Source organism: Bison bison, unplaced genomic scaffold, assembly GCF_000754665.1.
Source record: "Bison bison bison isolate TAMUID 2011002044 unplaced genomic scaffold, Bison_UMD1.0 scf7180017864044, whole genome shotgun sequence".
Classification (NCBI taxonomy): Eukaryota; Metazoa; Chordata; class Mammalia; order Artiodactyla; family Bovidae; genus Bison; species Bison bison.
Window position 1 is genome coordinate 2,079,065 of NW_011494616.1, and position 17,255 is coordinate 2,096,319.

The 17,255-nt window shown below is 35.1% G+C and overlaps 1 protein-coding gene across 3 annotated transcripts in view; it reads left to right on the plus strand.

The window, feature by feature from the left end:
• The window catches only part of SNX13 (sorting nexin 13), a 143,636-nt gene that overhangs the window by 80,345 nt on the left and 46,036 nt on the right, over positions 1-17,255 (plus strand). For all 3 annotated transcript variants that reach the window (XM_010835601.1, XM_010835600.1, XM_010835602.1), the window contains exons 9-13: positions 478-561; positions 5,640-5,778; positions 6,166-6,254; positions 11,185-11,284; positions 12,162-12,355. In XM_010835601.1, the coding sequence (XP_010833903.1) occupies positions 478-561; positions 5,640-5,778; positions 6,166-6,254; positions 11,185-11,284; positions 12,162-12,355 (606 nt within the window). The remainder of the gene's footprint in view (positions 1-477; positions 562-5,639; positions 5,779-6,165; positions 6,255-11,184; positions 11,285-12,161; positions 12,356-17,255) is intronic.

A 17,255-nucleotide genomic window follows, 5' to 3' on the forward strand; every position in this document is an offset into this window, starting at 1 on the left:
TGTTTGCTCATCTATTTCCCATGAAGTGATGGGACCGGATGCCATGATCTTCGTTTTCTGAATGTTGAGCTTTAAGCCAACTTTTTCACTCTCCACTTTCACCTTCATCAAGAGGCTTTTTAGTTCCTCTTCACTTTCTTCCATAAGGATGGTGTCATCTGCATATCTGAGGTTATTGATACTTCTTCTGGCAAACTTGATTCTGCTTATTAGAGGTATGCTTTTGCTTTTTTTTTCGCTCAACTGTACTTTAGCTAATTGTGCCCATGTATCTAAGTTGATATAGATGGCTTCATCTTATTCAACTGATGTATGCTAGCTCATCTTTTTGTAAATCATGTCATTTACCAAATTTACTTTTATCTATACCTTACCTTTCTTCAGTAACAGCATTGAGTTAGGAAATTTACACTGTGCTATTGATTTGAGAAGTATATGAGATTAAATTTGTTTTTGTGTTTTAAAATTTTTGTCCAGGAAATCCTTGCACGTGGAGTTCTTCTTCCATTGATAAATCAACTCAGTGACCCTGATTATATTAATCAATATATCATATGGATGGTATGTACTTTCTAAAATGCAGCTCTTGTTTTTAAAACAGTTTTTTAAAAGGTATAAATATGATTTGGAGGTCAGGATGATTAAGCAATAATTTATTAAAGAAATTAAGTAAAAATATATCTCAAGGTAATCTTTTATATTTTCAATGTTTCTGTTAGCTTATGTGTTGAATGTACTAGCCAGATTTCCCTTAAGGAAGTAGGTTGATAAGATAATCTTCCTTACAGTGTTCCTGCTATTTCTACTTCTTTAAATTTAAAAAAGGATGTTTTCTTATCTGTGTGTATAGATGATAAGTACTTCTTAAAACTGCTGTTTGATTTCAAATTAATCTGAACTACTTAAATAGCATGCAATTTAAATTTTATGCTAAATAGTAGAGAAAAATATGAAGGAAAGAACATTAGATTGAGAATAAGATCTAAGTTCTAGATACGTTTCTATAAGTCGCTTAGTATGTCACTAAGTTAGATAACTCATAGTTTTGTCATTCATCAGGTATATCAAAGGGTTAGTGGTTATTAAGTTTGCTAGTTCTAATTTTTTTCTGATTATATATGCTTTTCCTCAGTAAATTAATGGTTGAGGAAGAATGTGTTAAATGGGCTATTGCTGGGAATTACTTTGATGGGTACCTAAGTCTTTGATTCCTTTTTGTGAATCTGAAATTTCTCTCCCACATTGTCTTCTTTTACTCAGTCTAGCTTTTCTAGGAAGGAAGTATTTGATTGTTCTTTGTTTACAATCATATCCATTATTAGACGTGCCATTTTTCATTGTTTTAACTATTGCAGTGTTTGTCTCTCGCATCGGATTATGGGTCCCCTATAGGCAGAAATTGTCTTCCTAGCCTTGGTTCCTAGAATCTTTCATGGAGTTCACAGAACTTAATTTTTCATTTCCTTTGTCAGCTTATTTAGATCCTGCTAGGCTGTACCTAGAGCTTTAAAAATTTGCATATCCCCATAACTAAAAAAAAAAAAAAGCCTTTGGTTAGGAATTCCATTCTTGAAATTTATCGTAAAGTGCTGATAAACAAGGTTATAACAATCCAATTTAAGACTACTAATGGCAATCTTGCTAATAATCCTTAAAAAAATGAAAGCAATATAAGTGTTCAGCATAGAGGCACAATTGCACTCATTTCACATGCTAGCAAGGTTAATGCTCAAAATCCTTCAGGCTAGGCTTCAACAGTACATGAACCGAGAACCTCCAGATATACGAGGAGGATTTAGAAAAGGCAGAGGAACCAGAGATCAAATTGCCAACTTCCGTTAGATCATAGAAAAAGCAAGGGAATTCTAGAAAAACATCTACTTCTGCTTCATTGATTATGCTAAAGCCTCTGACTGTGGATCACAACAAACTGTGGAAAATTCTTAAAGAGTTGGGAATACCAGACCACCTTACTTGTCTCCTGAGAAACCTGTATGCAGATCAAGAAGCAACAGTTAGAACCGATCATGGAACAACAGACTGGTTCAAAATTGGGAAAGGAGTATATCAAGGCTGTACATTGTTATCTTGCTTATTTAATGTACATGCAAAGTATATCATGCAAAATGCTGAGCTGAATGCAGCTCAAGCTGGAATCTAGATTGCCCGAAGAAATATCAGTAACCTCAGATACGCAGATGACACCACCATTATGGCCGAAAGTGAAGAGGAACTGAAGAGTCTTTTGATGAAAGAGGAGAGTGAAAACGCTGGCTTGAAACTCAGCATTCAAAAAACTAAGATCATGGCATCCGGTCCTGTCACTTCACGGCAGATAGATGGGGAAACAATGGAAACAGTGACACACTTTATTTACTTGGGCTCCAAAATCACTGTGGACGGTGACTGCAGCCATGACACTAAAAGACATTTGCTCCTTGGAAGAAAAGCTGTGACAAACCTAGACAGCATATTAAAAAGTAGAAATATCAATTTGCTAACAAAAGTCTGTCTGGTCAAAGCTGGTTTTTCCAGTAGTCATGTGCAGATGTGCTAATTGGACTGTAAAGAAAGCTGAGCGCCGAAGAACTGATGCTTTTGAACTGTGGTGTTGGAGAAGACTCATGAGAGTCCCCTGGACAGCAAGGAGATCCAACCAGTCAATCCTAAAGGAAATCAGTCCTGAATATTCATTAGAGGGACTGATGCTGAAGCTGAAGCTCCCATACTTTGGCCGCCTGTGAAGAGCTGACTCACTGGAAAAACACTGATGCTGGGAAAGATTGAGGGCAGGAGGATAAGGGGACGACAGAATGAGATGGTTGGATGGCGTCACCAACTCAGTGGACATGAGTTTGAGCAAACTCTGGGAGATAGTGACGGACAAGGAAGGCTATTGTGTGCTGCAGTCCATGGGGTCGCAGAGTCGGACAGGACCGAGCAACTGAACAATAAAATAGAGGAATAGTTTAGGAATATTGATACAATAAATACTATTTATACTATGATGGTAGTATGTCTTTATGAATATGAAAAGATGTGTTTATTTTTTTATGTGAAAAGGACAACTAAAAATGATGTGTGTGTAGATATCTGTTCCTTTAAAAATAAATATATAAGTAAGTATATATTTATGAGTGACTGTGATTCTGATAAGTTGTATACTGACTGAAATGTTAATAGAGAGGTCAGTCAATTCAGTTGCTGAGTCCTGTCTGACTCTTTGCGACCCCATGGACTGCAGCACGCCAGGCTTCCCTGTCCATTACCAACTTGCAGAGCTTGCTCAAACTCATGTACATTGAGTTGGTGATGGCATCCAACCATCTCATCCTCTGTTGTAGTAGAGATGTAGGATCCTGAAAATTTTAAGTTTTCTCTTTTGTTTATTTCACTTTACTACAAGTATTGGTTATGTCATAAGTGATTTTTTAAGAAGTAGGATAAAGGTAAAATTTTAAAACGTTTAAGTAGTAAAGTAAGAGTAAATATCTTTAAAAAGATTTTTTTTTGTAACACAAAAATGAATATCATATACTAACCTTAAAAAATCAGTTTACAGTACTGTATAATCTTACCTATAGTACAGAACAGGATGCAAGTTTACTGGAATATTATGGTTATCTCTCACTCATGGGATTAGGAATTATTTTTATTTCTATTTTTCTTTAGTTTTCAATTTTTATTTTGCTGAGCGTATATTAAGTATATAATTAGTTACATGGTAAAAACATTTTTGAGGGACTTAACACATACTCAGAACAGAATTCAAGCCACCAGATTTTTACTTGTTCTCTGCATAGTTGGGCTGGTACTGTTATTATGTATCATGGTTGGGGTCTTTTTTATTTAAAACAGTGATTGAGCACTATTGTGCTTTGCTGTAAAATATCAGAAAATATATTTAAAAGAGAAAAAGATATCAATAAAGGATCTTTAGCTTGCTTTGTTGTCTGGTTTATTCTCTTGACATTATTTATGTGGAAAACCCTTTGCACATAGGTATTATAAAATTGGCTCAGTTCTTACTCTTTCTGCCAGGTAAATTCCATATTAATGATAGCTAATTGTATAGTTTATTTTTATTTGAAAGGAAAAGGTTAGAGCACTGTAGTAGTAACATATATCCTCCAAATAAAATGTTCATATTACCTAACAGAAGTTTCAAGTTTTTAAGTCATTTCTAAAGATAGTATCTGCCAATTTGCATTATTTATCTCAAAATATATATATTATATCTTTTGGGGACAAACTAGTTAATTGTAAACTCTTCTCTCTGACTGTGAAATAGTTTACTTAATTGGTTTATATTGTTATCTCCTGCTGCTGCTGCTGCTGCTAAGTCGCTTCAGTCGTGTCCGACTCTGTGCGACCCCATAGACGTTAGCCCACCAGGCTCCGCTGTCCCTGGGATTCTCCAGGCAAGAACACTGGAGTGGGTTGCCATTTCCTTCTCCAATGCATGAAAGTGAAAAGTGAAAGTGAAGTCGCTCAGTCGTATCCGACTCTTCGCGACCCCATGGACTATAGCCTACGAGGCTCCTCCGTCCATGGGATTTTCCAGGCAAGAGTACTGGGAGTGGGTTGCCATTGCCTTCTCCGATTGTTATCTCCTACTAGAGCAGCTTAGTGAACAGCTGTTTACTTGTTTCTTAATGTATTCTTAGAAAAATCAGGTCTTTAATGACTTACTTCTTTTATTATTGAAGTAAAATTTATACAAAGTGAGAGATATTGCCAACTAGTTATCTGAAGTTCTGTTATAATTTTGTACTTCTCCTTGCACTGTTTGAGAATGTGAAGACCAAATTTGGTCTCTCCACATTCTGATAGATATTTGGCATTTTCATTTTGTTATGGTTAACTTGCACATCCTTGATGATTAATGATTTTGAACATTTTTTCATGTGCTTATTGCCCCCCTGCCTCTTTTCCCCACAGTTCTGAACTTTGGCAATCACCAGTACTTGGACTCCTATTTAGAATGGACAACCAAGTTGGCTACCTTTTCATAGTTCCCTTTACTGTTTTATTTGGCTTAAATTCATTGACAGTCATAGTCATTAGATCCTTTACAACATTCTCAACTACCTTTCCTCTCTCTCTCAGTTTATTATTGGCTTGGTAAAACCACATTATGGTTAAATCCAACTTAATGTTTTACTCCATTCTTATTCTTAAATAGCAAGTGGCTGGAAAAGAAAGATGAAATAACAGTTATTCATGTTGTTACAGTGATTCTGTTAAATTTATGTCAGAGAATGCCGCTCTTAATGTTTAAAATTCTCCAATCACTTTTCATTCCATTCACAGAGAAAGCCAAACCATTTACTAAACCCTGTCACGTTTGCTTTTCCATTAGCACTCATCTCCCTTGCCCTTCTGCATTTCTTTGGTTTAGCTCTAGTCACCATGGCTTCCTTGCTGTCATCAGATATTCTGAGTGTACTCTTTACTTCACAGTGTGCTATATATCTTACTGTGTTAGTAGTCTCTGACCCAGGAGAATTTAAGTACCATGAGTAGAGAGATTTTCATTTTGTTTGAGGACAGTTGTGCCTGGCCCATGATAGGTACTCAAGATTCTGTTTTCACTTAAGTGAGTCTCCCTCCCATCAGTGTTTTAAACTTTTTTTCAGATCCGTGATTCTAATTGCAACTATGAGGCCTTTATGAACATTATTAAATTGAGTGACAATATTGGAGAGCTCGAAGCAGTCAGAGATAAAGCAGCAGAAGAATTACAGTATCTTCGATCTCTAGATACAGCTGGTGATGGTAAGTAATTTATTTAAGAATAAGAATGTTTTACTTCTTTAACAATTACTATATATTCAAACAAAACTTTAATTTACATAAAGGTCATTTTATGTTATTAGTGGTTTTCACCTTAACTGAATCTGACTTTTATTATGCTAATATGTTCTGAGAATAAAGCACAATAGTTTTCTGAATGTGAGACTCTTATTATTGCAGTTATCGCTAAAGATAATTGGCATAGTTTAATTTTAATTAAATAATTTCACTATAAAATTTCCAATTATTTATTTTTTAAATAATTGCTGTGTTCATTGGTTATTATGTTAAATTATAGTAAGTGTATGTTTAAAGTATTTCACAAGTAACACTGCCACCTTACCTCATAATCAATTTGTTTATTCTTAGATATCAACACCATCAAAAATCAAATAAATAGCTTATTATTTGTGAAGAAAGTATGTGACTCAAGAATACAACGGTTGCAGTCTGGCAAAGTGAGTAAAATACTCTTGAATTAATATTTAACTATAGATAATTTCTCTTCATTAAAATATCCAGCAAATGACAAAAGGTTGAGTATTAACCAGTGTGGCATTTTACAGAAGAACTAAAAATTTCGAAAAAATTTATATTATACAAGGTAGTGTAAGTATTTATTAAAACAAGCTAATGAGATTCAAATATTGCTTGAAAAGTCAAATTTTTTTCTTGATTTATGTATTTATCTACTCATGTGACATTTATTTAAAATTCAACATTTATTGAATTATGTACATCGGACACCATTTAGATGGATCTAACAGACGGAAATCTCTCTCATGAAGCTTACATTTTAGTTGCAGAATCAGAAAATAAACCAATATATAAATTGATATATTATGTAAAAAATGTAAAAGTAAGTAAAATGTGAAAAAATAAAATGTAAAAAAAAAAACAAACCTAAAATGTGAAAGAAAATCAGTAAAGTAGGGTGGTAGAGAATGTCAAAGTGGTTTAGATAGATGCTGAGAGATCTGGTGACATTTAAACATAGAGAGATCTGAATAATATGAGCGAATCCTGTGGAATTTTTTTTTTCTTTAATCTTTAATGCAAAGGTAAGAGCAAATGTGAAGTCCCTGGTGAGGTAGAGGAGGTCGTTGTGAGTGGTATGGAATGTATGATAGGATTTGTAGTAGGAGTGAGATTAGAAACCTTAGGGGTTAGATCATACATGGTTTTACCTTCCATAGTAAGATTTTTTTAAATCTGAGTGTGATAGAAATCCATTGGAGATTTTCCCTGGCAAGTGACATAATCTGACTTATGAGGTAAAATGATTACTTGGGCTCTGTGATGAGTAGATCGTGGTGGAGTGGTGGAATGGAAACTAACAGATCGTTTACATGACTCTTGTTTTTGTTTAGTAAGAGATGTCTGGGGGGATTCATGTGAGAAGTTAATTAGAGACAGTATTTGCTAATGTATTAAATATGGGTTGAGAGAGAAAAAAGAACTCAAGGATGATTCCAAAGTTTTTTGGACCAAGCACCTGCATGAATAGTGTTGTTATTCACTAAAATGAATAAAACTGAGGGAGGAGGAAGTTTGGAAGAGAGAATCAAGTTTTGAATGTTTTAGCCTGAGATCCCTGTTTGATGTTAAAGTAGACATTCTAATTGGTAAATTCAAGTTTAAGGGAAATTTCGTGAATGAAATAAACTTTGAGAATCCTCAGGATTATCAGCTGCTTGTTTAAAGTTGAGAGATTGGATGAGATTACTTAAAAGAATGAGTTTAAGAAAGAAGATATCAAAGACTTTGTCCTGAGGCACTTCAGTTACTAGTGTTTAAGACAAAATGAAAGGTCTAGCCAAACAAACTGTAAATGACTGTTGAGATTGAAGGAAAGGAGTGTGATATCCTAGAAGCAAAGTATAGAAAATACTGAAAAAAGTGAGAGATCAGGTGTATTACAGACTACTAATAAGTTGAGTAAGATGAAGATTTAGAATTGACTGTTGGGTTTGCCACAGGGGTATTATTGGTGATCCATGAGAGCATTTTGGTTGAATAGTGGAGAAAAACCCTGATGGGAGTCAGTCAGGAGAAAATGAGAAGAAATGAATTAGAAACAGTCATTATAGGTAGCTGTTTGGATGAGTTTCATTGTAAAAGAGAGCAGAGATTTGGGGCTTTGAAACAAATTTTTTACTACCTTTAGTTTTCAGTGTAGTCACCTTTTTTATGCTGGTTTTCTATTGGAAATTGTTTTGTGACTCTTTGGTCTTGTAATTTTGCAGTGTACTTAAATTCCTTAAGGAATAGAAGACTTAGTTTAAAATTTTGAGTTTAGTTTGCTAGTTTAATTATAACTTAAACATTATTTGAGGCCTACATTTGTCATAAATGTGTGTGCAGGTGTATGTATGTCTGTCTTTGTTCAGTTAACTGTATTTTAAAATGAATTTATATATGCGTGTAAATTCAGAATAGAAGAATAATATGGTTTCACTTGTGATTGTTGTTTCTTTATCTAGTTACCCTACCTAGATCCTAGAGTTAGTGATGCTTGTGTGTTGTGGACTAAATCGCTTCAGTCGTGTTCAACTCTTTGCGAGCCTATGGACCGTAGCCTGTTGGGTTCCTCCGTCCATGGGATTCTCAAGGCAAGAATACTGGAGTAGGTTTCCATGCCCTCCTCCAGGGGATCTTCCCCACCCAGGGACTGAACCCTCCTCTCTTATGTCCCTTGCACTGGCAGGCAGATTCCTTACTGCTGAACCACCAGGGAAGCCCCTGCTGATCCTTAAGCATCATTATTTAAGTCTGTTTGCCTAAATACTTTTTGATACTGAATTCCTTTTAAAATTTAGAAACCTTGTTTGGAAGCTTGTCAACTCTAATTTGAATAGGAAGCTTTACCTTTTTTAAAAGCTCAAGTCATAGCATGTATTCCTTTGGATGAAAATTCAGAATCTTCAGAGATAGAGTTTTTTTAATCATACTGCTCATCTTAAAGTCTTCGAGATGCTTTTTTCTTTTTATTACAAATAAAGTGATAGTGAATACTCTTCTCTATCCCATATCTATAGAGATGCTGCTGGACAGAACCAAGAAGTGATAAAATCTGAGGAAGGAAGATTTATATAGGGGAAATCATGTGCTGCTACTAGATTGCTTTGTTGTTGTTCAGTCACTCAGTTGTGTCCAACTCTGTGACCCCATGGACTGCCACACACCAGGTTTCCCTGTCCTTCACCATCTCCTAAAGTTCACTCAAACTCATGTCCATTGAGTCGGTGATTCCATCAAGCCATCTCATCCTCTGTTGTCCCCTTCTTCTCCTGCCTTCTCTCTTTCCCAGCATCAGGGTCTTTTCCAATGAGTTGACTCATTTAATCAGATGGCCAGAATATTGGAGCTTCAGTTTCAACATCAGTCCTTCTAATGAATATTTAGGATTGACTGGTTTGATCTCCTTGCAGTCCAAGGGACTCTCCAGAGTCCTCTCCAACACCACAGTTTGAAAGCATCAGTTCTTTGGCGTTCAGCCTTCTCTATAGTCCAACTTTCACTACTGGAAAAACCATAGCTTTGACTATGTGGACCTTTGTCAACAAGGTGATGTCTCTGCTTTTTAATAGGCCGTCTAGGTTTGTCATAGCTTTTCTTTCAAAAAAATTAAATTCTTTTAATTTCATGGCTGCAGTTACCTTCCACAGTGATTTTGGAGCCCAAGAAAATAGTCTGTTTCCATTCTTTTCCCTTCTACTTGCCATGAAGTGATGGGACCGGATGCTGTGATCTTAGTTTTCTGAATGTTGAGTTTTAAACCAGTTTTTTCACTCTCGTCTTTCACCTTCATTAAGAGGCTCTTTAGTTCCTCTTCACTTTCTGCCATTAGGGTGATGTCATCTGCAAGTCTGAAATTACTGATGTTTCTCCAGGAAATCTTGATTTCAGCTTGAGCTTCATCCAGCCCAGCATTTCGCATGATGTCATCTGCATATAAGTTAAATAAGCAAGGTGACAGTGTACAGCCTTGAAATACTCCTTTCCCAATTTTGAACCAGTCTGTTGTCCCATGACTGATTCTCACTGTTACTTCTTTACAACATACAGGTTTCTCAGGAGGCAGGTAGGTGGTCTGGTATTCCCATCTCTTCAAGAATTTTCCACAGTTTGTTGTGATCCACACAGAGGCTTTAGCATAGTCAGTGAAGCAGATGTTTTTCTGGAATTCTCTTGCTTTTTCGATGATCCAACGGATGTTGGCCATTTGATCTGGTTCCTCTGCCTTTTCTAAATCCAGCTTATACATCTGGAAGTTCTTGCTTCACATACTGTTGAAGTCCAGCTTGAAGGATTTTGAGCATTACCTTGCTAGTATGTGAAATGAGTGCAATTTGCAATAGATTGCTTTACCCCAGCAATTTCAAATCAGTAATCTATTGTTGTTCTTACGTACTTACATGAAGAGGAGATACTAATTACAAGAGAAGTTTTTTCTCCTCTTTTCAAATCATCTTCCTTTTCCTTTATATATCACCTATGCCTAATTTAGTATCTGCCCCTAAATAAGGCAGCCTTATCTAACTTTCAGAAAACCTGTGCATCTTTTTTTGAAAATACAGGTTTGTGAGTATGGATTTGGGAATGCAGAGAAGCTGGTGGAAATCATTTCCAGAAACATTGTTGGTTTTTGTGGAAAGGGCATCAGACTTTGAGGACACTGACTCATTCTAACCAGCTTTGCAATCATAGGCAACATTTCTGATCATCAGCTTTCTTATCTGTTGAGTGGGATTGGTGATGTTTATTCAATAGGATTGCTGTGGAGATTTAATGAAGTGATATGTGTAATGCACCTAGCACAGTGCAGGACGTGTAGATTCTCTAAATTCTGAACCTGTTAAAAACTTTTTTCTCTATATATAGGTAGTTTCCTTGCTTTGAAGTTTATGTAATTTACCATTTAGGTAGACTGAAAAGAAAAATATTTTCTACAAAGATTATAGAATTTTTACCCAATTAGCAAATCTACTAGTTAGGAATATTTTATTTTTCTCTAGTAGGTAGACTTCAACCTGTACTTGAAAATATTGGGGTTTGTTTATTCTTCAACATAATATCCCCTTTAGTCCCTATCATGTTCATTTTTGTTTGGAATGGGTAAAAAATAAAGAATACATGAAAATACATTTAGGTTTATTTTTTATTAGAAGAAATGAGTGCTTATTGTACTTTTAATGTATACTTAGTAAGCAGCTCTTAAAATAACTCTAGGAAATTCAGTGAGCTGATACTTTTTTTTGGTAACGCACCTGTACAAGAAGAGAAAACTTTATTCCGTTTTAACTTAATTTTTTACTTCTATGTAAGGATCTTTAACATAGTGAGTGAATAGATGAGATGTTAATCTGCAAAAACTTGTATTTATAGGAGATAAATACTGTGAAACTGGCAGCAAACTTTGGGAAACTTTGCACAGTCCCCCTGGACAGCATTCTTGTAGACAATGTTGCACTACAGTTTTTTATGGGTAGGTAAATACATTTTATAAAAATAATATAACCCTCAAGTTTTTTTATAATTGTATATATTGTTAAATTTTAAATACTTGATATTAGGCATGCCATATATATCTCTCTTCCACTCCTCATTTTCTGAAATACCCCCATTTTTTTTAGAAACCATAGGGATAGAGATTTGTTTGGTTTTAAGGAAATAAATGCTTGTTGTAGTTCCAATGTGCATTTGCTAATATGCTTTTAAATAAACCCCAAGAGATTCTACTATGAATTTTAATTATTTGAGAAAGAGACTTTATCAGGAAAGTATGGTATATATAACCTGCTTGTATCATTTTTGTGCATGAACGGGGGAAGGGTCTTATTTTTATACCATTTTATATATAAATGTTTATTGATTTTATTGTTACATCAGAATTGCTTTTATCTAGGGGATGTTCCCAGCAAAACTTCCTGAGTCTTCATATTCATGAACAAAAAGAAATGCATGGCTTATTGAAGAACCCAATCCTTATTTTTAATACATGTAATAGTAATATTATGATTAATAGTTTTTATTGAGAATGGAAGCTGAATGTTGTTGAAGTAGTTTATTTCTGATGAAGCCTTCCCTGGCATCTTTATTCCCAAGAGGTGTTTTCATGAAAAATCAGATGTTTTTTAAAATGCACTTCCATTTCTTTTTTCTGCATAATTGGTCTCTTCAGCTTAACCAGTTTATGATATGACTTTTTTTTTAACCTCCAGCATTTTCTAAACATGTTCAAAATGCAGAGTTTTAAGTATTTGAAACTTTCAAATACTTTCTTTCTTAACTTGTCTTACAGCTGTATGCACTCAAAAATCTGTGACTTTAATATCTCTGTTGTTACGAATTTTGTTTGATAGACTACATGCAGCAAACTGGAGGTCAGGCACATCTCTTCTTTTGGATGACAGTGGAAGGATACCGGGTTACAGCCCAACAGCAGCTAGAAGTTTTATCAAGTCGTCAGAAAGATGGAAAACATCAAACCAACCAAACCAAAGGTCTTTTGAGAGCAGCTGCTGTTGGAATTTATGAACAGTATTTATCAGAAAAGGTGAGGATATACTTTGATTTATTTGAGGATACATTTTCTTTTCTTCTTTGACAGTGTCATTAATAATGGTAGATTATTAATAATTAAAATTAATAATACTGGCAAAGAAGATAATAATGATTTGTAGTACTTGTAAATATCCATTGGTCATGTTGCTATGCACAACTGTCTTACATTGCCTTGTTTTATCCTGATAATAGTATTTTGTATATTATTCTCATTTTATAGGTGAAGAAATTGATTGAATTATAAAATTGAAAAAAAAAAAAAGGAAAGAAAATTGAATTAACCTGTCCAGGGTCATGTGGATACTAAATAACAGAGTTAAGATTCAGGCTCACACAACTTTAAATAATAGGAAGTAAGAGGTAAACCTTGAAAACAGTAACTAAAACAGAGCTGGAGTGGCTATACTAATATTAGATAATAAATTTTAAGACAAAAAACATTACTAAAGAAACAAGGAACATTTTATAATAGAAAGGTCAATTGATCAGGATGATAAAACAACAAAGCCCACACATACATGGAGAACAAACTGACAGAATTGGGGGAGAAATAGACAATTCAACAGTAATAGTTGGAGACTTCAATACTCCCTCTCAAAAACTGATAAAACAGTTCGATAGAAAAATGACCAAGGATGTACAAGAATTGAACAATACTTTAGACCAATTAGACCAAATACATCTGTAGAATACTTCTCCTAACAACAGTTTTATTTTCAAGCATACACATAGAGCATTCTCCAGGATAGATCATGCCGCTGCTGGTGCTAAGTCGCTTCAGTCGTGTCTGACTCTGTGCGACCCAGTGGACGGCAGCCCACCAGGCTCCTCTGTACCTGGGATTCTCCAGGCAAGAATACTGGAGTGGGTTGCCATTTCCTTCTTCAGTGCATGCATGCATGCATGCTAAGTCGCTTCAGTCGTGTCCAACTGTGCGACCCCATAGACGGCAGCCCACCAGGCTCCTCTGTCCACAGATTTCTCCAGGTAAGAATACTGGAGTGGGTTGCCATTTCCTTCTCCAGGATAGATCATAAGTTAGGCCATAAAACAACTCTCATTTTAGAGGCGTTAAAATTATATATAAGTGTGTCTGTTTCTCATAGTAGAATTAATTAGAAATAAAGAACAAAAGGGATTTGAGGAAATTTATAAATATTTGAAAATTAAGCAACAAATTTCTAAATATTGTCTGTGTCAAAAACATCAGAAGGAAATTAGAAAATGTTTTCAATTGAATGAAAATGAAGAAAACAATACATCAAAATTTATGGGATGCAGTTAAAGAAATATGTAAAGGCAAATGTGTAGCTTTAAATGCCTGATTAGAAAGAAGAAAGATGTCACATCAGCAATATACATTTTCATCTTAAAAATCTAGGAAAAGAAAAGCACGACAAATCTAAGCAAACAGAAGGAAGGAAATAGTAAAGATCAAAATGGAAATCAGTGTAATAGAAAACAGAAAGACAATAGTGAAAAACCAGTAGTACAATCAAACACTGTAAAATGAATAATGAAATTTAGAAACCTTTAGCTCAGTTGGCCAAGAAAAAAAGATACAGATCACCAGAATCATGAATGAAGGAGGAAGCATCACCACTGACTATAGAAATTAAAGGGACTACAAGGAAATACCGTTGTTGCTTAGTCGCTAAGTCGTATCCAACTCTTTTCAGTTCAGTTCAGTCGCTCAGTTGTGTCCGACTCTCTGCGACCCCATGAATCTCAGCACGCCAGGCCTCCCTGTCCATCACCAACTCCCGGAGTTCACCCAGACCCACGTCCATCGAGTCAGTGATGCCATCCAGCCATCTCATCCTCTGTCGTCCCCTTCTCCTCCTGCCCCCAATCCCTCCCAGCATCAGAGTCTTTTCTAATGAGTCAACTCTTCGCGTGAGGTGGCCAAAGTACTGGAGTTTCAGCTTCAGCATCATTCCCTCCAAAGAAATCCCAGGGCTGATCTCCTTCAGAATGAACTGGTTGGATCTCCTTGCAGTCCAAGGGACTCTCAAGAGTCTTCTCCAACACCACAGTTCAAAAGCATCAATTCTTGGACGCTCAGCCTTCTTCACAGTCCAACTCTCACATCCATACATGACCACAGGAAAAACCATAGCCTTGACTAGACGAACCTTTGTTGGCAAAGTAACGTCTCTGCTTTTGAATATGCTATCTAGTTTGGTCATAACTTTCCTTCCAAGGAGTAAGCGTCTTTTAATTTCATGGCTGCAGTCACCATCTGCAGTGATTTTGGAGCCCAGAAAAATAAAGTCTGATACTGTTTCCACTGTTTCCCCATCTATTTCCCATGAAGTGATGGAACTGGATGCCATGATCTTCGTTTTCTGAATGTTGAGCTTTAAGCCAAGTTTTTCACTGTCCACTTTCACTTTCATCAAGAGGCTTTTTAGTTCCTCTTTTTTTAGTTCCAACTCTTTTAGTACCCCATAGACTATGGCCCCCAGGCTCCTCTGTCCATGGGATTTCCCAGGCAAGAATACTGGAATGAGTTGTGATTTCCTTCTCCAGGGGATCTTCCCAACCCAGATATCAAACCCTGTATTGACAGGTGGATTCACCCCTGAGCCACCTGGGACGCCCCATAAGGAAGTATTACAAACAACTTTATGACAACAGATTAGACAATTCAGATGAAATGGACAGATTTCTGGGAATACACTAATTGTCAGACTGACTCAAGAAGAAATAGAAAATACAGTAAATGAATTTAATTAATAATTAAAAATCATCTTTCAAAGAAAAGCCCAGGCCTAAATGGTTTTATTAGTGAATTCTATCATATATTTCAAGAGGAAATAATACCAGTATTTCACAAACTCTTCCAGAAAAGAGAAAAAAGAAACACTTTACAACTCATTTTATGAATTTAGTGATATTCTCATATCAAAGACAAAGACATCATTTAGAAAAGTACAGACTGATGTCCTTCATGAATATGGACAATAATCCTCAAGAGTCACACTCCAGTATTTTTAATGACTATGCTGTAATACCTTTTAATTCATACTTATTAGCACAGAATTATATTTTAATTTTAAGTATATATATTATTTGGAAACCACTCATTTGTGCGTATGCTTACATTTTTGCCTTATGAAATATATTGTATTTAAAAGAGTACACAGTTTTAAGAATAATAGTATAGCAAATGCCTTTATACACTCCATTCAGCTTTAGAAGTAGAACGTCCATTGTATTTTAAAGGGCTTCCCTTGTGGCTCAGCTGGTAAAGAATCCACCTGCAATGTTGGACACCTGGGTTCAATCCCTGGGTTGGGAAGATTACCTGGAGGCTACCCACTCCAGTATTCAGACCTGGAGAATTCCATGGATTGTATAGTCAGTGGGGTCGCAAAGGGTCGGATACGACTGAGTTACTTAACCTGTATTTTAAAAGATCCCTATGTTAGCCTTTGCCTGTCCTTACTTTCTTGCTTTCTGATGAAGCCAGTTTTCTCTAATTATTCACTTACTTTCCCATGTAGTTTTCCTGTACCTATATGTTCTAAATAATACTACTGCTTCAGCTTTATGAGATTTTGACATTACAAAAATGTCAGGAGAGATAACTTTAGACATTTGCCTTCCAGATGGCTGTCATTGTTGCCAGCAGTAGAAAAGATGCCATTGTTGGCAGTAATCATATTTTTTTTAGCATGGAACAAGAATAATATCCATCTTTCATTTGAAAATATATCAAGAATGTGTGTGGCGAAAAGAATTACAGTACACAGAAATTTATATGATTTTTCTCTAAAACTATTGAATGGTTTTTGAAGGGACTAAAATTAACCTTGAAATAAATGTACAGAACTGAGTACATGTAGGCTATAGCAAGAACTCATACAATGAAGAAAATAACTCATTTTTTTAAAATAAAGCTATTAAGAACTCAGATATCACAAGAAAGGAACAGCCAGCTTAAACAGTTTCCTCACTCTCTTTAATAAAACTATAATTTCTTTGGAATGCTCCTTTATTCTCACATGTTTAAATGATCTATGCGTTTTAGAACCATTTTCCTTGAAAAGGAGAGGTTGTTAACTTATGACATCCTTTATGCTTTGAAGTACTTAAAAAATGGGTGTTTTAGACATGGGCAACCTATATGATGAATTCATACATGCAGAGAACCTGATGGACAAACAGCTGGTCTACCAAACGTGGAGATACAAAGTTAATGGACACTTTTTTTGGAAAGCTGGAAACAAATCCCTGTAGGTCTAAAAACCTGCTGTTTTTAGTGAGTAAAATCCCATTATTCTTTGCCTAAATGGTTTTATTGAAAGGATATTTCACTTGATGTCATGACATTGCAGTGGTAAGAGAAATAAATGTGATAAAGGCTCAAGAGCAGAGCCAAAAGTCATAGTGAATTTTATTTTATAGTTGATTGTATTTAGTTATACCACTGTATAAAATAAAGGGTTGTCCTGAAGACTGCAGGCAGATCAGAAAAAAAGGCACACAAAAATATCCTACAAGATCATAGAATAAAAGGTAAATATAATTGTTTATTTTTATTAAATACAAATGTATCTATTAGTCCTATTACATGTATAATCTTTTAAATAGTCTTAGATTTATATATTTTAAGAATAAACAGTGGTACTGCCTACCAATTTTAAATTTAGGTGAAAAGTTTAAAAAATGTTAAAATAAGTTTCTATATCAGCGAACAGGAATATTATTAAGTAAATTGTTTTGTTTTCTCAAACATATTTTTTGTTTAGTCCTATTAATTATCCGTTGCCACTGTTAACTAGTCGTTTTGTTTAAATAACTACATTTGTGTAATATGGAAGTAAGCAGTACAGATTAATAGATAATTTTGGAAAAAACATGCAATTTTTGTATTTTTATGTTAA